Source organism: Brachypodium distachyon, chromosome 3, assembly GCF_000005505.3.
Source record: "Brachypodium distachyon strain Bd21 chromosome 3, Brachypodium_distachyon_v3.0, whole genome shotgun sequence".
NCBI classification, from domain to species: domain Eukaryota; kingdom Viridiplantae; phylum Streptophyta; class Magnoliopsida; order Poales; family Poaceae; genus Brachypodium; species Brachypodium distachyon.
In genome coordinates this window covers 12,922,708-12,943,411 of record NC_016133.3, presented here as the reverse complement: position 1 = coordinate 12,943,411, position 20,704 = coordinate 12,922,708, and the positions used below count along the sequence as shown (strand labels likewise).

The following is a 20,704-nucleotide window of genomic DNA, read 5'->3' as shown; positions in this document are numbered from 1 at the left end:
AGGTCGGTAAAAGCCTGAAAACTCCTGGGAATGGTTTTCACAAACAAATTAAGCGAGGCCGAAACAATTCCATCTTCCCGCGGTAAAAAACACTCTAATTGGTTCCCTGCCAAATTCCAGGAAACTTGTTGTCAAATTCATACGTTTTCCAAAGCAAGCCTGAAGACGACACAGATACAGCAAGACACGTCAGAGAAAAGTAAGGGCATCATGCATTCCTTCAAGCATTGATTATGCTCAGTTTTTCGTGGCTTTTCTTTTCCTTCTTTCTCTCTCTCTCCAGAAAGGTGTTTCTTTTGGGTACCTGTTACCGCCGAACTAACCAGGAAAGCCAAGACAACGACAGGTTCAGTTCAGAAATCCAGCCATGTCAACGGCTTGAATGGTGGTGACCTGCTTTCAATCCAGTTTGCTGGAAACGAGGATGCGAACAAACTGATGATGGTTTCGAAGGTAGCAGCAACCTGGATTAAAGTTCAACGCCAACATCCTAAGCTGAAAACATCCAGCAAACCTACATCCCAACTTGAAACATTCATTCAGATCATGATCGCTGGCTTTTGCCATCAGCGGAAATAGATTGCGGCTTCACGTGACAACAGGGCTGGGTGATCCACTTTGGTTGCTTCAACTTTTCGCCGCTGGGTGATCCACTTCGTCCCAGCGGTATATGCTTCCATCCTCACAGCAGGCGAGGATCGTGCTGAAGTGAGATGAAAAAGAAGCATGTCACAATTCTTATGCATCCAAGACCAAAACCACGATTCAAGTAAAAAAAAAAGAAAAAGGTGCTTGTGCACATAATACTGTCAGGAAAAGCTATGTCCATCAGAATAAAGAATAAATTGATTAGGTGCTGCATCATGGGAATATGGTGAAGTACCTTCCATCAAATGACACTGCAGTCTGCCTTATTGGTGATTTGCATTGAGGATTGCTCAGCCTGGAATTATGACAGTGTTCCGATGCAGGAACAAAATAGTTAGTGGCTAGCAGCACCACCACATGCAGAGTATGAGGATATCTGAACTTGTTGTGGTTAAACTAACCGAGTAATTAGAACAGGTGGGCTCGCCTGTACGTCCCAGACATAGATTTTGCCTTCACGGTTGCCTGTTTAAACAAGGAAACAATTAACCCGAGAATTCTACTTTTTAAAAACCGTCTAGATCAAACCACGTGTATGTAGATGAGTTGGTTTTACACAGAAAAAAATGGAAGACCAGTACTGTACCGTAGTTTCTTGTGTTCTAAAGATAACACTATCATTTTTCTTTCAATTGTATACTTGTACAACTATGGCTATCTTCAGAAAATTTCGATGTATACAATTTATGGAGTGACGGCAATACAATAATAAGGAAACCTTGCAGAAATAATTCATCAGTAAAGTGTGTTATTAGCAAAACGTTACCTATTGCTAATTGGTTGAAGTGAAAATCACATGAGAATTTGATAAACCAGATGTCACACTCGGGCACAGGGTACTTCTGAAGGACATCAATGCTACCCTGCATATGAATAGAGAATCATACTAATTGAGAGTAATGCATATCATATGGTCAGGGTCGCTGAGAAAAAAGTAACTCAATCAAAACTAGTTTAGATAGGTACAAATGTATAACGTGTTATATGCTGTAGTCTATAATACTATAGAAGTTAAAATTATACCACCTCGCCAGGAGTTTGGTCTTTTGTTTTTGGCTCCCACAGCACAATTTCATTGTCAACACTCTGCAAGATCAAGGATGTACAGATCAAATTATCTCACCATTCATGAAGTAACCAAACTAGCAACAGAAAAACAGGTAGCGATCGAAAAGACTGTACGATATGATATTACAGGTCCCAGGTACAATGTAAATTTTCCCACCAGTAGTATATATGCATTCTAACATTGTATTTGCACCAATTAGCATCTCTTAAAGCATAAGAAATTTACCTTTGACAGGATGAAGTCACCAAGCCACCTAGTACAGTCTACATAGTTAGAGTGCACGAGAGCAATCATGAGCTGAAAGGAGATAACCGGATTGGTACGATGTCAGGAGGGTTAAGAAATACTAGCAATTTGCATAAGAACGAATTGAAAGACAACGGACACTTCACACACCGGAAATTGGACATATTTTGTAGGAAATTTTGATGGAAGGTCAGTCCATGTGAAGGATTTCTCAACATATGGCCAAAATTCTATGACAACATTGACAGACTGTGTCAGTGATAGGCAGTAAGCAAATGTAAATAGGAAGCTACATTGAAATGGTTCACTCACCTTTCATTGACCAGATTTTAACAGTGTTATCCATGCCACAACTGGCAATACGGTAAATATCAGAAGGGTGGAAGTCCTGCAGCCAAAACATAATAGATCAACATTGTTATTCCCAATGTAGTATATAATGGAAGTATAAATGAAAGGAGAAAGAGCAAAGGTCCTGTTTTGTCTTCTTGATTATTTAATTATAATTCGATCCGCTCATAGAAGGTAATATCAGAAGCTAGAAGGTGGCTATATCACGGGCAGTGTTAAATGAGTAATAATACAAAATAAGTCAATATAGGGATCCAATTCGGCACGCGAGATACAAGGGGATTCTAGGATATAGCTAATTTGCAAAAAATAGCCCAGTAACTTGTTTAAGGACCTTTTCATAAAACCATCCGCCCCACTCCCCCACCCTACCATGCACGCAAACATTTCGCGCCAAAAAAAAACACGCGGGCCATGCTCTGTCCACGGCAGCATGGTTAACGAGCTAATCCCACGATTTGACCTCGGATGCACATAAATGGCAAGTTACAACGTGTTTGCTACATTTTGCGAGTAGATGCACTAAACTGCACAACTTTGTCCACCCATGCTTTTCCTCGATACAAAATAATGTCACACTGGGAGGCAGAAGCAACTTACCACACTTAATACTTCATTCCGGTGACCACCTCCTCCAGCAAAAATCAAAATGCAGATCCCTGTGTGGACATTCCATAGCCTAACAGACTCGTCCTATACAATGTCATATGAAGTGCATCAGAAAATAAAAAATAAAGGTATATCCAGCTTCACACCAGATTATCTACCAACCTTGCTTGCAGATATGATGAGTGAAGGCTTCAGTGGTTGAGTTCTTATCTCATTTATTGAATCGCCATGGCCAACAAAACTCTGCACAATTTTGTAGCAGAAATAAGAAATGAAACAACATCCTTAATCCTTAGTTTAGGATAATAAATCACGGTCAATCCCAATTCATGATTAACTCAGATGAACAGATATGCTATGTTTTACATGTCACCATGCTAGACATACTAAAGTATTCGACATCTACCATCTTTGTGGAAAGATGAAACAGTTGAATAACCTTTTAAAATGGACAGCACAGACAAACCAACATTTACCCAATAACAATTCTTTAGGAAGGACATAAACTAAGCAGCTCAATCATAGATCAATGCTTAATGAAACTTGATCAGAGTACACAACAGTAACAAAGTAGAAAAAGTCTGGCATATGGACCTTAAGCAACTTCTCAGTGCCACAGTTGATGACCCGAATGATGCCATTGCTTCCTGCTGCCACTAGTAGCGGTGAGCCATCAAGGTCAGAAGCCCAGCTCAGAGTGTAGAACGATTCCTCCTTCTGAGACAGGATGCAGGCCTCACCAACATCAGAGAAAGTACACCATAAACTGACGTATAAAATAACAGACTAGAAATGTAATGGAGCTTACATCTTCATCAACGTATGCTTGCAGAAGAGCTAAGTTACCATCCGGGAGGCCGCGGTAAGTTGTCACCTGCAAGAACGACAGAAGAAATTGGTCAGCAGGAGCATACTACAAATAAAATTTGTTTTTAACAAAGTATAACAGGATTCCCAACCATTCCTCCCCCTGTGATATATGATCAAGTTAAATCAAAACTGCGACTTTTGGTCAGATATAACTTTAAATCTGTCGCAAATTTCAGAAATTTTTCCCAGAAATCAACTAGGTTTGATATAAATAAATAAATAAATAACCTGGCACCTCAAAATTTACCATTCAATCAATCAGAGGTCCCAAATTCAGAACTAGAAGCTGTGGTTTCCCAGAATCCACAACAAGCAGCACGCATCAAAACACTCATCTTTGCCCTCAATCTTTCAGTCTAATTACACACCACCACCACAACCACCCCATCCCAGTACAAAGCAAAGATTTAAACAAGTGAGCAACTGGAAGAATGCTTACACGGTTGCCGCCGACGGTGGCGAAGACATCGTAGTAGCGGGCGTCGATGAAGTTGAAACCAATGGCGTAGAGCGGGCGCTTCCCCTCAGCATGCTTACTGCAGAGCTTGTACTCCCGCTGCCGGCTAGGCGTCAACGACCCCACCGCCGCCTCGCACCCCAGCCCCTGCATTGGGACCAACCTCGCCATGGCCTTCTCCTCCTCTTTACCCTTCACCTCACAGCGCAGGGCGGAAGAGTGGTGGGGATGGGAGCCAGAGAAGCAGCGGGATTGTGGGCTGGAGGGGTGGGGAACAGCGGAACATTAGCGAGGAGTGGAGACCTAGAGGAGGAATAGATAGGCTGCCTGGAGAGAAGCGCGCCGCCGAAGGGGACGGATGCCCGGGGGTGAGGTCGCTGCAGCGCCGCCGTCGCTGCCGTCGAGTCGCCGCAGTCGAGTCGCCGGATGCTGGGCGACTTTGTTTCCCCAGTGGAATGAGCCGTACAAGGAGGGTTTGGGCTGGGAATGAACTATGGGTGTAGTTGGCCAACGGGCCGCCCCGGGCCCGGGACAGTGGGCCTCGTTCGGGGCATGGCACACGAAATTTCATGTTTTTCATAGCGAAGACACGAAATTTCATACAGTAGACTGATTCGGTTCTTGTTTTTCTCTTCAGAAATTCAGTTCTCATTTTTAGCAACCTTAAATGCCCAAACACCGAATAGACCGAATGCTCAGGTCTAATTATGATGTCATATATCCAATAAATCAACATCCTCGGCACTGGATATTTGAGCCAACTCTAAGTTTGGCCATTCCACGTCTCTTTTTCCTGTACATCAGACTGAATAAAACCATCTAATCCCTAATTAGGTCAGCAGCTAATTTGTAATGTTCTAGAATAACAGGACACCGCAAAACAGTTGATTAACGAGAGCGATGGAATTGATACAAACGGAAAAACAAATCAACAGTTACCTAAAAAGGACGGCGGCGATGGCATGACGCCGGTAGAGCTTAATTGGCGAATGGGAGTGTGGCTGAGGAGGCGAGGAGCCCCAGCGGTGGTGAAGCGAACGCTGACTGCGGGAATACTACGGGAGAGTGCAGCGCGGAATTCCCGACCTACTTAGAGTATCTCTATCTCTACTTCTCAATCTATACTAAAGAGGAGCAAACTTTCTTTTTTCTCTAAACCATCTAAATATACGCGCACGAATTACCAATTACCACCTCATGATTAGTGCGACACATCTGGTGCAAACCTCCGTTCCGTTCGAACTTACAAATTCTCGTTTTGAGCTATAGGATCTGCAATGTGTGTGGGTTCTAGATGAGAGGCGGGTATCGAAGAAAAAAACATGAAGTAAGTGAAGGGGAGTGTTTTGGTTCACACCTTGATATGCGCTTTATCTAGAGCTGCAAGTTTGTGATCCGCAGGGTGCCTCTGAAAACTGAAGACTGACCCTTCTTAATTCAACCAAATGAACTAAAGTTTTAAAATAACACGATTTTTTGAAGAACTAGTTCATTTATTTGAACTAAAAAAGGTTAAAGGTTATCCTAAGAGTCACCATGTTGCACCTTGGAACTCTCGAATCCACAACCTTGCACACGTAAACTTTGCAAAGTTGCACCGGACGTAGGTTTGCATCGGATTATGGATTCGGATGCGTCCTGGACGATTAGGACCCGCTTAACTTAATCTAACGGCTAGCATTAGTTTAATTTTTTATTAGTTAATTGATTAACGGAGCGCCCCGCTTCTGCAGCCCTCCCATCATGCCGATCATCGCACAAAAAAGGAAACACTCGCCTCCCCTCGCCCGCATCCCTGCCTTGCGCCGCCGCCGCCACCGCCTACTTGCAACCTCGAGGCGTCATCGCGCGCCGGTCATCAGCGGCGTGGCCGGCAACTGCTGCTGTTCCTTCTGGCCGGGGGCGGGCGACGGGCGACGAGCGCCAACGCGCCCCAGCCCCCACTAGGGTCCCGGCCGCGGCGCGTACGGACGAGCACGACGCACGCGCGAACCGGCGAGGGTTGGAGGTTCACTCACGCATCTGCACAGAAGGAGCGCGTCTGTGCATCGTCTGGAGGAACAGCTCCACACCTGTCGCCGCACCACCCAGTATGTATGTACGGCTCTGCGGCCTTACCTATCCTGCTTGCTCCTCTTCATGGCTTCTTGCTTTGCTTGCCCCATCATAGATTGATTGATTCCCCCATGCCATTGTTTGTGTGGCAGCATCAGGTGTGCGGGTTTCGTAAGGAAAATGCAGATCGAGGACTCGAGATGCAACCAAATTATGACAAACCAAAAGGTAGCAACAATTATCAAGTTCAATTCGATCACAGTACATGATAGAGAGCCGACAGACATCCTAACTTGAAAAATCCAAGCAAACCATTCAATTCAACACTGAATTATTTTAGTTCCATCACAGACGGCACAGCAAGGCGGTTTTCGGTTGCTTCAGCATTTTACTTCGTCCCAGCGGTATATGCTGCCGTCTTCGGAGCAGCCGAGGATCATGCTGAACAAAGGCAAAAAAGAATGGTGTTAACCGTTCATCTATCCAAGGCCAATACCAGATTTAAGAAAGAAATAAAAGGTGCTCGCTCATCACTACACAGTACACACAGGAGAAGCTATGTTCATCAGAATAGAAGAATCTTGAAAAGCATGGTAGAGTGATCATGGAGATCAGGATAAATAAGGTTAGTACCTTCCATCAAGCGACATTGCAGTATGCCTTATTATATTTTTGCATTCAGGATTAATCAGCCTGGAAATTGTGAGAGTGTTCAGATGCAGAAGCAAAAGGGTATAGTAGCTAGCACCACCACCACATGCAGAGGATGTGAGTAGCTCAACTTGTTGTGGATAAATTTACCGAGTAACTAGAACGGGTGGGCTTGCCTGGACATCCCAGACATAGATTTCTCCTTTACGGTTGCCTGTTTAAACAAGCAAATGATTAACCGCCAGAAGTCTATTTCTTTTAAATCATGTAAATCAAATCATGTTTACGTAGATGAATTGCTTTACTATGAAAAAAATGGCAAAATACTGTAAAAAAACAATTGTACAGATATGGCTATCTTCAGAAACTTGTCATGTACAGAATTTTTAAAATAATGACAAAATTCAGTAAAAAAATACCTTACAGAAATAATTCATCCATAAACAGTGTTAATAATAATGACAAATGTTACCTATTGCTAAATGATTGAAGTGAAAATCACACGAGAATTTGATAAACCAAACGTCACAGTATGGCACAGGGTACTTCTGAAGGACATCAATGCTATTCTGCATACGAAAAGAGAATCATATTGCTTGAGAGGAAGGCATATCATATGGTCAGGGTCATTGAGAAAAAACAACTCAATTAGAACTCATTTAGATCCATAATGTGCTAAGGTCTATAATTCTATAGAAGTTAAATTATACTACCTCGGCAGGATTTTTGTCGTTTATTTCCGGCTTCCACAACACAATTTCATCGTCAACACTCTGCAAGATCAAGGATGCACAGATCAGCTGCTTTAATCCTTCACAAAGTAACCAAATGAGCATTGGAAAAAAACATGTGGTAACCAAAAGACTATGTATGAGATTAGTTCCAGGTCTACAATTTTGCACAGTAGCATATACACAATCTAACATTGTATTTGCACCAACTAGTACAGCATCTCTTAAAGCATAAGAAATTACCTTTGACAGGATGAAGTCACCTAGCCACCTAGTACAGTCTACATAGTTAGAATGCACCACAGCACTCATGAGCTGAAAGGAGATAACAGGATTGGTATGATGTCAGGAGGGTTACAGAAATACTAGTACTTTGCATAAGAGCGAATTTAAAGACAATGGACACTCAACATACCGGCAACTTGACATATTTTGTAGGAAATTTTGATGGAAGGTCACTCCATGTAAAGGATTGCTCAACATATGGCCGAAATTCTATGACAACATTGACAAATGTGTCAGTGATAAACATCAAGCAAATGTATGTGGGAAGCTACATTGAAATGGTCTGCTGACCTTCGATTGACCAGATTTTAACAGTGCTATCCATGCCACAACTGGCAATGCGGTAGATATCAAAAGTGTAGAAGTCCTGCAGCCAAAATGTGATGATCAACAATTTTGTTCCTAATATGATGGAATTATGATTAAAGGCCAACCGTAGAAGAGACAAGATAATGTTTTATTATTCAATGAAACTAATTATAAGGTAATGCTATCAGAAACTACAAATGGCTATATTCAGGGCAGTGTCAAGTGAGTAATAATAATAAAATGGCATCACGCTAGAAGGCAGAAGCAACTTACCACACTTAATATTGCATCCCGGTGACCTGCTGTTCCAGCAAAAATCAAAATGCAGATCCCTGTGTGGACATTCCATAGCCTAACAGATTCGTCCTATACCAATGTCATATGAGCTGCATCAGAAAATGAAAAATAAAGGTATGTACAACTTCACACCAGATTATCTGCCAACCTTGCTTGCAGAAATGATGAATGAAGGCTTTTGTGGCTGAGTTCTTAGGTCATATATTGAACCACCATGGCCAACCAAATTCTGCAAAATCGTGTGAGCAGAAATAAGAAACTCAAACCACATCCTTAATCCTTAGTTTAGGATCATGGATCACTTATAAGCCCAATTTCATGAGTATCTCACAAGATTAGATCTGCTAGGTTGTATGTATTTTCAAACCATGCTAGACATATTAAAGTATTCAACAACTACCATCTCTGTGGAAGACAAATACAATTTGGTAACGGCAAAATAAGAATAGGCACACCATTTCTTGATCATAGCAACTTCAAAATGCCCTTCTAAATTAAACGGACAACACGGACAAACCAACATTTATCAAATTAGCAATTCTGCAATTATTTTTAGGAAGGACATCAACTAAGTAGCTCAATCATAAACCAATGCTCAATGAAACTTGATCTAAGTACACAACAGTAACAAATTATAAAAAGTCTGGCACTATTTGGACCTTGGATAACTTCTTTGTAGCACAGTTAATGACTCGAATGATCCCATTCTTTCCTGCCGCCACTAGTAGCGGTGACCCGTCAAGGTTAGAAGCCCAGCTCAGAGTGAAGAATTTCTCATCCTTCTGAGACAAGATGCATAGTTCACCAGCATTAGAGGAAATACACCACAAATGGACATTAGAAATTGAAGACACTAGAGATTGTAAAGGAAGACACCAGAGATCGTAAAGGAGCATACATCTTCATCAATGTATGCTTGCAGAGGAGCCAAGTTGCCGTCCTGAAGGCCATTGTATATTGTCACCTGCAAGATATATGATCAAGTTCCACAAAATTGTAACTTTTAATCAGATATAATTGAAAACTTGTCGCAAATTTCAGAAGTTTCCCCCTAAAATCAGCTACATCTAAAGAGCAAAGATCGAGTGAGTGGGCAATTGGGACAACACTTACGCGGTTATCACCGACTGTGGCGAAGACGTCTTTGTGGTGAGGGTGGATGAAGTTGAAGCCGATGGCGTAGAGCGGGCAATTCCCCTCAGTGAGCTTCCTAGAGAACTTATACTCCCGTTGGTGGTTAGGTCTCAGCAACCCCACCGCCGGCTCACATCCTAGCCCCTTCAGCGAGACTACACTCCCAATGGGCGGCGGCAGCGGCTCAGGCTCAGGTATGAGTTTCTCTTCTTCCTTCTCCTTCCCCTTGTCCTTCTCGGTGGTGGTGGTTGCGGCGATGCGAAGTGACCTCCTACGTGTGCTAGGAGGAGCCTCCAGCAGCGTCGTGCTTCAGAGTTCAAAAATTGGGGATTAGTTAAGCACGACATTGAGAACAAAAACAGATTTAAATAGAAAGGACCCTTTTCTATAAGTCAAACTAAAAAAGACCAAAATATCTCTAGATCAAAAGTAGGGATCTCGACAAGGTTATTTCCCAGTCCCCACCAGAGAGTGCCTTTCCATCCCCATCTTCATCGGGTTAGGGTAGGCATCAGGTTTCCACAATAAAACCTAAATTTAGTTTGTATAATGTGATATTGTCTTTTGGACATGTGAAACTACAAAAATCAAAACAAATGTGGTGTAATAAAATACAGTTTTATATGCTAAGTAGTCTAGAGACAATATTACAATAGTTTACACACTGAAAAATCAACCAATTTATTTATGTAGATGTATACATTAGAGTATAGCGGGGCACGGGGATGTGGAAGATCTTCCCATCCCCATCCCTGTCGTAGATTGTGGGGCTCAAATCTTTCCATGCGCGTCCCATAGTAGATGAATTCCCCATGGTGGGTTCATGGGGAAACGGGGCACATTACCATCCTAGTCAAAAGGGGTAAGTGGGGAGAGGGAAGCACCTTGCCATGTAGGGAATATTGCTCTGGCTCTGCCGTGGGGGACCCATGGTGGTTCCGTTGCGCGGGACTCGCCGAGATCTCTGCACCGTGCTCGCGCCACCGCGTGCATCCAGCTGCATCCGCTCCAGATCTGGAATTCGGATAAGATCGGGATCTCGATGGAAGGGCGTGTGAGAAGGAGATGAAGGCCCACTAGCCCGCCTTGCCATGGGTCTCTCCTCTCGACTAAGCTTTTGTTTGGGTACGAGAGATAGGGAGAGCAAATGGGGATGCGTTGCTTAGGGTTGGAGAAGCGCTTGGGAAATGAGAGGAGGAAGAAACATAAGTATATAAGGGCGCTTGTGCTGGGCTAGGGCATGAATTGGTTCGAGGGCCAGGGTAGATGAATAGGATGGCAATCGGGACCAAAACCTGGCTCCCCTTGGGGTTTGCCCCATCATGGGATGGAAGGGTTAATTTTAATCCCCAAGGGCCTGCTCATGGGCAGCCAAAATGGGTTTCTCGGGACAGAACTGTTCCAACACTGCCTGAACCCAGAACCCTACCAAGCCCACAAATGTGACGAGTGGGCCCTACTTTGTAGTGAGCTAGCTCCTCTAGAACCACCAAATCATTCCCACCCAGTCCCTCAGGCATCGCCACTAACTCTCCCTGAAAATCTCAAATACCAAACCCTATCCCAAATTCTCGATTCCAAGTTCCCAACTCCACCTTAATGCAGTGCTCATACGCCCCCACCATGAAATCAAGGAAGGGGTGCTGGTACTGGTGGTTCTGCTAATGCTAGGTGTTGCTGCGGCTGGATCTTGTTAATGCTACTAGGGACTAGATTGAAGAAATGGATTCAGAATAGAACCAATTTAAAATGTACATCCTTCTTTTCACAAAGAATGGCGTCCACGCTTTTCGAGGTCGAATTTTGACCAACGATTAGACCAAAATATGTAGATTATATGTTAAAAAAATTATATCGTTGGAAACTTTTTTTAAATACGAATCCAATGATATAATTTTTGTAGCACATAACTCTCAAATCATTAGTCTAATTGTTGGGCATTCTTGAAATTCGTGTGTGCCATTCTTTGTGAAAAGGAGGGAGTAGTTTTTATTTGGTATAAAATGCTCCATCGATCCGATCCATAATAAGTGTCTCCGATTTTCTACTAACTTAGTACAAAGTTGCACTAAGTCGGAGACACTTATTATGGATTGAGGGAGTAGATTGTATATATATACCATTAAAACTTTTAAATACGAACATTTTATTTTATTTATCCATTTAAAGTGTATATCAGCCTAAAAATATAGCCGGTTGAAGGGACTCTCTTCTGCATAGTTAATTGAAATACATACAAATTTCAGTCACTTCTCCCTCAACCATCCGATTTGAATCGTGTGGCTACCCTTCTATTTCTGTTTTTTTTTCCTGTTCCTCATGATTGATGTATGCATTGTGGGCTTCTTGGGCTTCACAGAAAAGCGACTGAAAACAAAAAGTAAATATCACAGAACTCCTAGTTTAGGACGAACCGTATCACAGAACTACACCTTTTGTTTTTTTTTCACTTAAACCCGATAATTGGGCAAAAGTGTATCACAGAACCCATAATCAGGCTGTCAACGGCGCTAACACGGGAACTTACTCAGGACCCCACCTGTCGGTCTCTGTTACTTAGAGTGGCTTAACCGGTCGGTTTTTTAGGCCGGTTCGGGCTGGTCGGAACACGGGAGTTCCTTAACTAAGTGCGCGATGTGAAATTTCCTCATAACTAAAGCTAATAAATCTGAAAAAAGGTACAAACTGCTCACCTGGAACAAAAACGTCTGGCTTCAGAATCAGATGACTTACAGATCTCCGCAGGGTTGGTGGAACCAAAAGGCAGCTTCAGCTTAATCGATTTACCCCTGATAGTTGATTAGTAGACCAAACAGGGCCATGCATACGTAACTTTGGTACATACCCTCCGACGATTGGGACATGATGTTCCTGAAGGCCCTCCTCATGGCGGTTCCCACGCCGTGCTCCGACCACGCCCCGCTCTTCCTGCAAGGGGCGCCACCCAGCAATCGCAAGCCCTCCTTCAAATTCGAGGAATTCTGGCTTCACGCGCTAGGTTTCAAGGAGACGGTTGCCCAAGCTTGGAACAAGCCTATCCTCGCTACGGATGCCCTCCGAAGAATCCACATCATGCTCAGCCGCGTGGCTAAGGCCCTCAAAAAATGGCAGAAGGAGAAATTTGGGACCCTCGACTGTCAACTGGTGATCATCAAAGAGGTCATGTGGCGCCTGGACCTTGCCGAGGAGGATCGCTTGCTCTGTTTGGAGGAGAGGGGTCTGCGTCGCCATCTCAAGAGTTGCGATTTGGGCCACCTCTCTGTCCAGAAAATCAAGATGCATCAACGCTCTCGGCTAACGTGGATAAAAACTGCCGATGCGAACACCAAGCTGTTCCATATCCGGGTCAATGACAGGCGGAGGAGGAACTTCATCCAGCAGCTGCAAACCCCGGTGGGCTTGGCTATCACTCAAGCTGATAAAGAGAAAGAACTTCTTGAGCACTTCCGCGAACATCTTGGAGTGGCCTCTGCGGGAACGAGGTCTCTGGAATGGGCTGCTCTTGGTTACCAGACCAGTGATTTATCCTCCCTTGATGCTGACTTCACGGAGTCCGAGATTAAGGCGGCCGTGTTCTCTATCCCCTCCGTCAAGGCCCTAGGCCCCGATGGCTTCATTGGCGCCTTCTTCAAATCCTGCTAGGAGACCATCAAGAGTGATGTTGTCGCTGCCATCCAAAGGATGGCTAATCTGAGGGGGGACAACATGCACCTTATCAACTCCGCTAACATTGTCTTGCTGGCCAAGAAACCGGACGCGATTCGTGTTGCTGACTACCGCCCTATCAGTCTCATTCATAGTATGTCCAAGATTTTCTCCAAGCTTCTGGCTTTAAGGCTGGCTCCAGAACTGGGAACCCTCGTGTCCACCTGTCAAAGTGCCTTCATCAAAACATGATGTATCCACGACAATTTCCTCTTCGTCCAGAACTCCATTAAGGCCCTTCACCGTGCTCGCACGCCTAGCCTCTTCCTTAAGTTGGACATCTCCAAGGCATTTGATTCGGTCGAGTGGACGTACCTCCTTGAGGTGCTCCAACATCTCGGATTCGGGCCCCGTGGCGGGACTGGATCTGTCTCTCCCTCGTCACGACGTCTTCACGTGTTCTCCTCAAAGGGTGCTCGGGGTCTCCCTTCCTCCATCGACACGGCTTGCGCCAGGGAGATCCTCACTCCCCCATGCTCTTCATCTTGGCCATTGATCCTCTCGAGGTCATCCTACGCCAGGCCGAGGAGTGCGGCCTTCTGCAACCTGTGGGTGCCCGCTCGGTCCGTTGTAGGATCTCCCTTTATGCTGATGATGCTGGCATTTTCGCCAATCCGATCAAGGGGGAGATCGACTCCATCTCGGCCATCCTCCATCTCTTTGGGGAGGCTAGTGGTCTCATCACGAATGTCTTCAAGTCTGAAGCTTTCCCAATCCGTTGCGAGGAGATCAATCTGATGAACATCCTCGCGGGCTTTCCGGCTAAGATCGCCTCCTTCCCTAGCAAATATCTAGGATTGCCCCTTCACTTTCGTAGGCTGCGGAAGGTCGACTTCCAGCCCCTCATTGATAAGGTTGGGGGCCGCCTCAAGAGTTGGAAGGGTAGGAACCTCTCTCAGGCTGGGCGTGTGATGCTCGCCAAGGCGGTCCTCACTTCTACGGCGACCTACCACCTCTCGGTCATCAACATACCAAAATGGGTCCGTGCAAAGCTCGACAAAATCTCCAGGGGTTTCATCTGGAAGGGTGACGATAGTGAGACTGCTGGGGGCGGTCATGCGCTGCTCAACTGGAAAACGGTGTGCAGATCAAAGGCCCTGGGCGGTCTCGGTATCGCTGACATCGAACGCTTCGGGAGGACCCTCAGACTTCGATGACCTTGGCTCAAATGGATCGAGCCTGACAGGCCTTGGGTTGGTTCTTGTCTACTCTACGATAGTGCGGATATGGCGTTGTTTCGTGCTTCCACCAGGATCACGGTGGGGGACGGCAACACAACTCAGTTCTGGCTCGACAACTGGTCTGGGGCTGAAGCCTTCTGCTGCCGGGCTCCTAAGCTTTTCAAGATTGCGTCCTATAAGAACAGATCATGGTGCAAAGAGATGACGGACGGAAACTGGATCAGAGCGATCGGCCGGCTCTCCTCCCTCGCACAGCTGCATGAATTCGTCGATCTTGCCAACATTGTCAACTCCATCGTCCTGGACCCCCAGCGTCCGGACTCCATCACCTGGGTTTGGACTCCGGACGAGCCTACTCCTGTCACTCTGCATACCTGGCCCAGTTCGTTGGCTCCCACCTGCGCTTTTTACCCTCCAAAGTCTGGGAGGCACACGCGGAGCCAAAATGCAGAGTTTTCTCCTGGCTCCTCCTGCACAACAACCGCATTCTCACCGCTGATAGGCTCGCCATCCACGGTTGGCCTCACGATCCCACATGTCAGCTCTATTTAGGGGGCCAGGAGACTGCCACTCATCTTTGCAAGGATTGTCCATTCACTAGGGAGGTTCGGCGACTTGTGTGTCACTGGACGGGTGTGGTCACGCTCCGGCTGAATCTTTTGACTCCATTAACGAGTGGTGGGATGCCTCCCTTCCCCATACTGACAAAACTACTAGGAGAAGAACAAGTGGTCACCTCATCTATGTCTGGTGGAACGTCTGGAAGGAACGCAACCGCCGCATCTTCAACCTCTCTCGTCTCACCTACGTCGAGGTTGCCCACAGGATTTTCGAGGACATCATCCAGCGTAGCGTTGCCTTCGGCCTCAATGCCGTTGGCCTTGTCTTAGAGCCGGACTAGGTGCTTGGTGTACGGATGTTTTGTGTGTTCCCCCGGTATAGTAAAAACACCACATCTTTGTAAATACTTGTTGCTTTCTTCTTAATGAAAAGGCAGTGCTCCTGCCCGTTCCCCCCGAAAAACAACTTTGGTACATACATGTGAGATGGGCTTTATCAAATAAATAAATAAATAAAAATAAAATGCCAATTGGCCATAAAGATTAATTAGCCCAATTAAGCTGGCAGGTGTTAACAGGTCATTTTGGGCTTGATCGTAGATATTAGTCAAGCTCCACGAAGATTATTTAAGCATGTGACATGCACTCTTTTTGTTCGTGTTGATTCAATTTTGCACCGAATTTCAGTACAAAATCTCGTCGAACAGTAGTATATGAGTACCTAGGGATAGTAGGATCAAAATGCTAAAAATTATGGCTACAGATTATTGATTAAAATCAATAAAACGGGGATATGTACAAAAAGTTAAAAGACACAATTAAAAGAGTAAAAATTCTAAATGAGTAACTAGGGAGAGCCAAATGAGTAACTAGGGAGAGCCAACAAACTAGGGAGTTACACATCTATTAACTAAAAATTGCACACACACTTGTGTGTATAAAAATTGTTTGCATCGTGTGTAACTACAGAAAAATTGGGATATATACAAACAGGATGTTTTCATAGTGTGTAGAACCTAGAGCGAACAATTGTTAACTTGCTACCGTTTGTAGAAGAAGACAAGGGGATGGGGAAAATAAAGAAAAAGGCAAGCGGACCAATAAAAAAGACGTGGCGCCTGATAGGCAGGACCCACTTGTAAGTAAAACTGTCAAAATCGCGTAAGCGTTCATTTTGGACGAGGTGAGACAATTTGACGCAGAGCATGTGGTTATGCGAACAAATTAGCAAAAATGGTGGCTCGGTGAGAAAGAAGCATCAAAACATGTGGTTCTGTGAAATTTACTCACGTTATAATGATCATACGAGTTGTTGTGTGTTATCACGGTGATACATTTATATGTGGTGTTTTCTGAACCGTACTCGAGTAGTTCTAATATATCATATTGATAGTTTGATACCATGCTCTTGATCCTCGAGATTATACAGATCATGTAGCCCAGTGGCAGAAAGAGACGAAATCACTCGAGTAGTTTTATAATTTACTCAATTCTCTCACTGGGAATAAAAGGGAAAAGTTTTACGAGATGATCTGTCATCTGCATGTCATCGTACTTAAGTCATTGCTTTGTATATTTTACTTAATTGTTTAGGTATGTCTTCGTGTAGCATATCTGAATGGAGCATAAAAAAAGAAAAATTATAGTAACTTGCACAAAACCACACATTTCATGACAATTTTCTCACACAACACCCACTTTTGTTAATTTGTCCGGAAAATTACATTTTTTCAGTCACACTGTAACAACAAGCACAAAATAACGTGTTTAGGCAATTTGACAGTTTTCCTTACATACCGGACCCACCTGTCAGGTGACACGTCGGATAAATCCGACCCGATAGCTCGTTAAGCCGCCATTACTGTAAGGACTCAGGCGCACCTCGCCGCAGACGAATCCCTCCTCCACGTGCAGGTACAGCTTGTGCTCTCTCAGCCGGCACGGATGTGGGCCTTGAGGCCGCCGTCCATGGCCACCGCGTCCAGCGTCGCCGCCGAGTACGTGAATGGTGCTGCCGCCCATCACGCGCTGCCTTCCGTGTTGGTGAAGAGCAGCGATGGTGCTGGAGGTCGAGCTCGTCCGTAACAGACTCGACATGATGCTAGTGGACGGAGCACCTAGGTCCGGTCGTGCCGGTGCGGTAGATCCGGGCGAGGCGGGGGCCGAGGAAGGCCTTGTTGCCGCTGACAGGTAGAGTAATGGCTGCTTAAAGGGTATCGGGTCAGGTTTGATTTGTCTGATGTGTCACCTGACAGAAGGAAAACTGTCTTACTGCCTAAACACGTTATTTTAGGCTTGTTGTTACAGTGTGACTGAAAATTTGTGCTTTTTGGACAAATTAGCAAAAACGAGTGCTGCGTGGAAAGACTGCATCGAAATGTGTGGTTATGTGAAATTTACTAAAAAAGATCATCTGCCCTCTTACTAAATATGTCACCGTATGCTCTTCCAGGAGTAACTAGCAAACCCACAAACCCATGCCTCGCTCATTTCCAACATTGTAACTCTGAAAAAAGAAACTCATTCGAGCACCCTGATGAAATTCTACAATAAAAGCCTTTTCACTTGTCAATGCGTTAGGTCTAACGCGGTGGCTGTGCCACCCAAGTATTTGCATCCCCTTCATAGCCACATGTTTGGCCTTCTCTCTTTTCTCTCTCTTAGTTAATAAGGCAATAATTAAAAGAAATATATTAAATGAAGGAGAGGACATGTGTGTGGCTGTGAAAGGGGAGGCATATACTTGGGGTGGCACCGTGTGGTTTGGGGCGTTAGATCGTGGATGTCACGCCAATGTGCATGCATTATAACGAACATGAGATGATGAGTTGATGACGTAAATTTGCAAGGTCGAGTGGCCTACTGGCCTCACACGAACTGAACGCTGCAGTGGTCATTGCATGCATGGCAAATTGTCAATGGACCCAAAGACGTGTTTATCCATTTCTGATAAAGATGTGTTAATTTTTTTAGGGAAATAAAGATGTGTTCTTTTTTTTAAGCTAAAATAAATATGTGTTCAGTTGGCTAAATTCTCTCCAGCGGCCAGAAATAGGATGCATGTGGGCCGTGCGCGGCCTGTGGGCTGTGGCTCTCTCTCTCTCTTCAGAGTTGGCAAAGCCCACAATTCGGCTGGAGTCAGCCAAGAGAGCATTTGTTCTCCCAGCTATTATCTCCATGGTCCACTAAAAAAAAGTAATTATCTCCATGGAGAGGGATCGAAACCTTTTTTCGGCACAATTTTGTTTTTTAAATGGAAATCTGGCTCAATTTTCATCAAGAAGGCAAAACATTTTAATTACCATCATCGTTGCGCATTCTAGACTGAGCAATGAGGTCGATCGATATGCTCAGCTCAGCGGGTGAACTGATTTAGCTGTGCTCTTCTAGCTAGGTCTGCTTCGCCTCTCTGTTAATTTGCACCTGTGTACCCCTACTGTATAAACGTCTTTGGTAATTTTGCATCAGTTAAAAACGGATGGTCGTCCAAAAGTCATATGTATGGATATCTCGCGCGGCCAACAGTTACCGGTTAATTAATTTGGTCAAATTTGGAGATGTCCTGTGGAATAAGCACCGGAGACAGGTGTCAATCTAATCGTCGTCAACACATATATCAACCTCTTGTACTGTTTATTATAAAATGGATATCCACTATGCAGAAACAAGTGAGATGCATTTTTCTCTTCGAAAAAAGCATATAATGACATTACAAAACTAACATTATATAGATCTAATAAATATCTCTACCAGTATTATCAATTCTAAATGTGATAATTTTTACTCACTATTATCAGACATTTTGCGGTGGTTTTTTGGGAGTAATACATTTTTCTGGGTGATTACTACTAGGTGACTCAAGTTATATATATGTTGACTCCTAGAAAAGAAAAACCCTAATATTTAGTTACGTATATACTTAGTTACTTGCATGTCTCAAGGGCATTAGTCTCCTCACATAAAGGAACCGCACTTCTCCTCGTTTCATTAGTCACCTGACATAAACGACATTTTGACTATCAAACCGGACTACTCCTCTTTCTATTAATTTCTTCACGGAAGCGACAATTTGATTGATGGAACGACACTTTGACTACTATCGAACCAAGCTACGCCCTTTCCATCAATTTCTTAGCAAACGACAATTTGACTATCGAACCGCGCTTCTCCTCGTTTCATTAGTTTCCTCACATAAACGACATTTTGACTATCAAACCGTGCTACTCCTCTTTCTATTAATTTCTTCACGGAAGCGACAATTTGGTTGATGGAACGACACTTTGACTATTATCAAACCAAGGTATGCCCTTTCGATCAATTTCTTAGTAGAAACGACAATTTGACTATCGAACCGCGCTTCTCCTCGTTTCAACGACATTTTGACTATCAAACCGGGCTACTCCTCTTTCTATTAATTTCTTCACGGAAGCGACAAGTTGGTTGATGGAGCAATACTTTGACTACTATCAAACCAAGGTATACGCCATTTTGATCAATTTCTTAGTAGAAACGACAATTTGACTATCGAACCGCGCTTCTCCTTGTTTCATTAGTTTCCTCACATAAACGACATTTTGACTATCAAACCGGGCTACTCCTCTTTTTATTAATTTCTTCATGGAAGCGACAATTTGGTTCATGGAATGACACTTTTACTACTATCAAACCAAGGTACGCCCTTTCGATCAATTTCTTAGCAGAAACGACAATTTAACAATCGAACCGCGCTTTTCCTCTTTTCATTAGTTTCATCACAGAAACGACATTTTGACTATTAAACCGGGCAACTCGTCTTTCCATTAATTTCTTAATGGACGCGACATTTGACTACCGAAATGACACTTTGACAATCAAACCGGGCCACACGCTTTCTATCGATTTCTTAGCAGAAGAAACGCAATTTGACTATCGAACTGCGCTTCTCCTCTTTTCATTAGTTTCCTCACAGAAACAACATTTTGACTATCAGACCAGGATACTCGTCTTTTTCATTAATTTCTTAACGGACGCGACATTTGACTGCCGAAATGACACTTTGACAATCAAACCGGGCCATGCGCTTTCTATCGATTTCTTAGCAGAAGAAACGCAATTTGACTATCGAACCGCGCTTCTCCTCTTTTCATTAGTTTCCTCACAGAAACGACATTTTGACTATCAGACCAGGATACTCGTCTTTTTCATTAATTTCTTAACGGACGCGACATTTGACTGCCGAAATGACACTTTGACAATCAAACAGGGCCAAGCGCTTTCTATCGATTCATTAGCAGAAGAAACGCAATTTGACTATCGAACCGCGCTTCTCCTCTTTTTATTAGTTTACTCACAGAAACAACATTTTGACTATCAAACCGGGCTACTCATCATTTTCATTAATTTCTTAACGGAAGCGACATTTGACTACCGAAATGAAACTTTGACAATCAAACCAGGCCACGCGCTTTCTATCAATTTCTTAGGAGAAGAAACGCAATTTGACTATCGAACCGCGCTCCGCCTCTTTTCATTAATTTCCTCTGAAAAACGACATTTTGACTATCAAA

At 44.0% G+C, this 20,704-nt stretch overlaps 2 protein-coding genes across 3 annotated transcripts; both read right to left on the bottom strand.

Moving 5' to 3' along the window:
- Positions 1 to 31: 31 nt before the first annotated feature.
- Positions 32 to 4,728, bottom strand: LOC100828611 (polycomb group protein FIE2). 2 transcript variants are annotated; one of them, XM_010235987.3, is made up of 13 exons: positions 4,233 to 4,728; positions 3,732 to 3,797; positions 3,518 to 3,640; positions 3,086 to 3,166; positions 2,915 to 3,007; positions 2,276 to 2,351; positions 2,114 to 2,193; positions 1,943 to 2,014; positions 1,672 to 1,734; positions 1,415 to 1,511; positions 1,050 to 1,113; positions 884 to 943; positions 32 to 703 (listed from the first exon to the last, which is right to left on the bottom strand). In XM_010235987.3, exons 1-13 carry the CDS (start codon positions 4,419 to 4,421, stop codon positions 628 to 630), a joined length of 1,140 nt encoding a protein of 379 aa, XP_010234289.1. In that variant the 5' UTR covers positions 4,422 to 4,728; the 3' UTR covers positions 32 to 627. The 2 variants fall into 2 exon arrangements, with proteins under 2 accessions (XP_010234289.1, XP_003573353.1); XM_003573305.4 differs by having other exon boundaries at positions 1,675 to 1,734.
- Positions 4,729 to 6,685: 1,957 nt separating this feature from the next.
- Positions 6,686 to 10,526, bottom strand: LOC100838700 (polycomb group protein FIE2). Its single transcript, XM_010238113.2, has 14 exons — positions 10,414 to 10,526; positions 9,692 to 10,019; positions 9,477 to 9,542; positions 9,238 to 9,360; positions 8,727 to 8,807; positions 8,555 to 8,647; positions 8,264 to 8,339; positions 8,103 to 8,182; positions 7,931 to 8,002; positions 7,670 to 7,729; positions 7,429 to 7,525; positions 7,107 to 7,170; positions 6,939 to 6,998; positions 6,686 to 6,746 (listed from the first exon to the last, which is right to left on the bottom strand). The coding sequence occupies exons 1-14, from the start codon at positions 10,524 to 10,526 to the stop codon at positions 6,686 to 6,688; spliced, it is 1,374 nt and encodes a 457-aa protein (XP_010236415.2).
- Positions 10,527 to 20,704: the final 10,178 nt, after the last annotated feature.

Coding starts and splice junctions, on each gene's coding strand:
- LOC100828611 (XM_010235987.3), bottom strand. CDS start 4,421: ATGGCGAGGTTGGTCCCAATGCAGGGGCTGGGGTGCGAGGCGGCGGTG. Junction 2,194..2,275: donor TAAAATCTGGTCAATGAAAG/GTGAGTGAACCA, acceptor ATGTTGTCATAG/AATTTTGGCCATATGTTGAG. Junction 704..883: donor GCAGTGTCATTTGATGGAAG/GTACTTCACCAT, acceptor ATCTCACTTCAG/CACGATCCTCGCCTGCTGTG.
- LOC100838700 (XM_010238113.2), bottom strand. CDS start 10,526: ATGGGGAATTCATCTACTATGGGACGCGCATGGAAAGATTTGAGCCCC. Junction 8,648..8,726: donor TCATCATTTCTGCAAGCAAG/GTTGGCAGATAA, acceptor ACATTGGTATAG/GACGAATCTGTTAGGCTATG. Junction 7,526..7,669: donor ACGACAAAAATCCTGCCGAG/GTAGTATAATTT, acceptor TTTCGTATGCAG/AATAGCATTGATGTCCTTCA.